The 1,456-nt window shown below is 34.5% G+C and overlaps 1 protein-coding gene across 1 annotated transcript; it reads left to right on the top strand.

The window, feature by feature from the left end:
• The first annotated feature begins 338 nt into the window (after positions 1–338).
• On the top strand, positions 339–1,049 carry LOC129296410 (receptor-like protein EIX2). Its single transcript, XM_054935014.1, has one exon. It carries the CDS (start codon positions 339–341, stop codon positions 1,047–1,049), a length of 711 nt encoding a protein of 236 aa, XP_054790989.1.
• The last annotated feature ends 407 nt before the right edge of the window (positions 1,050–1,456 follow it).

The following is a 1,456-nucleotide window of genomic DNA, read 5'->3' as shown; positions in this document are numbered from 1 at the left end:
ACAGGGAAGGTTCTGCCGAAATTTTTACAAAAACGTTGACACTTTCTTATGATAATGAATTTACAGAAGTTATTTAATTCTCATGTGATTTGATTAAATTTTGTTTTTTTTTAAAAACAAAACAAAAGAGAAATAAACATCCGATAAAATTGGAGGCTTACGGGAAGGTGAGAATAGTTTACGCCCGTGCCGATCACCCTTATTTCAGGACGTGACACAATCAACTTAGTGGAAATATGCCTCTCCAAATATGCCAATTGACTTCCCTTACAATATTGGATTTTGCAAACAACAAAATATCAGGTTCATTACCTGTTTGTCTACAAAATATGACAGCCATGACTCTCCCTAATTCACATAGTGGGGTTTACGGATATTGCATTGAAATTCAAGATATCATTTACGAAATGCTAGACTGTGTTGTGGTGCATATAAAAGGACAACGACCAAGATACAGCGAAAACTTGAAATTATTGCATTCTGTTGATCTATCAAGTAATAATATGTCTGGAAAAATACCTCCAGAGATATTTAGTCTCACTGAATTGCAATCTTTGAACTTGTCCCGTGATCAATTTGATGAAAACATACCAAATGAGATAAGGGACATGAAAAAGTTGGAATCTCTTGATCTCGCAAGCAATCAACTTTCAGGTGAAATTCCTCAAGATAGGGCTGAATTGTCTTTTCTAGAAGGCCTGAACCTTTCCTTCAACAATTTCACTGGTAAGATCCCAACAGGAACTCAACTTCAAGGGTTTGATCCACAAAGTTTCATGGGGAATCCAAGATTATGTGGAGCTCCACTTCCAAAAAATTGCACAGATAAAGAAGAGCACATTGAACCCGTGGAAACAAATGATAGTCAAGAAGATGAATCTCTATTTTACTTCTACGTTGGGATTGGAGTTGGATTCGCCACAGGTTTTTGGGGAGTCTGTATTGCCATTTTCTTCAACAAGAATTTCAGGCATTCTTACTTTAGATTCTTATATCGCATCCAAGACAAGCTTGATATGGGGGTCCTCAAGACGAACCGTTTTCGTTGAAAATCGGCACTGCGGTAAGTGATCTTAACAAACTTCTGATGTATGTTTTAATTATTTGATTTTTTTCCTTTTGAATTCTTAGATATTTCCCTATTCATATAATATTCTAGGATTATATCTTCCATACTGAACACAAATATTTACATTATAAAATAAATATGACAAAGAAGACATGCCTTAGATTATATACATCTGATATTTTGGAGTTATATTAATTATTAACATTTTTAATTTGAATATTATGTAGAGTCTTGCCGTGCATACTTCAGCAAGTCTCCTGACGAGGAAGTGGATTTACCAAAGACATCACCAATAATGAAGTCTATTCTGTTGACTTGAAGCTTAGCCATGTAATATAGTTTGATTCTCTGTTGCATGCAAACTATATACTTAATAAGTATGTATTT

The sequence above is a fragment of the Prosopis cineraria genome, unplaced genomic scaffold (genome assembly GCF_029017545.1).
Source record: "Prosopis cineraria cultivar Desert tree isolate PC_DT_omini unplaced genomic scaffold, ASM2901754v1 PC325, whole genome shotgun sequence".
Lineage (NCBI taxonomy): Eukaryota > Viridiplantae > Streptophyta > Magnoliopsida > Fabales > Fabaceae > Prosopis > Prosopis cineraria.
This window is presented reverse-complemented; position numbering and strand designations above follow the sequence as displayed.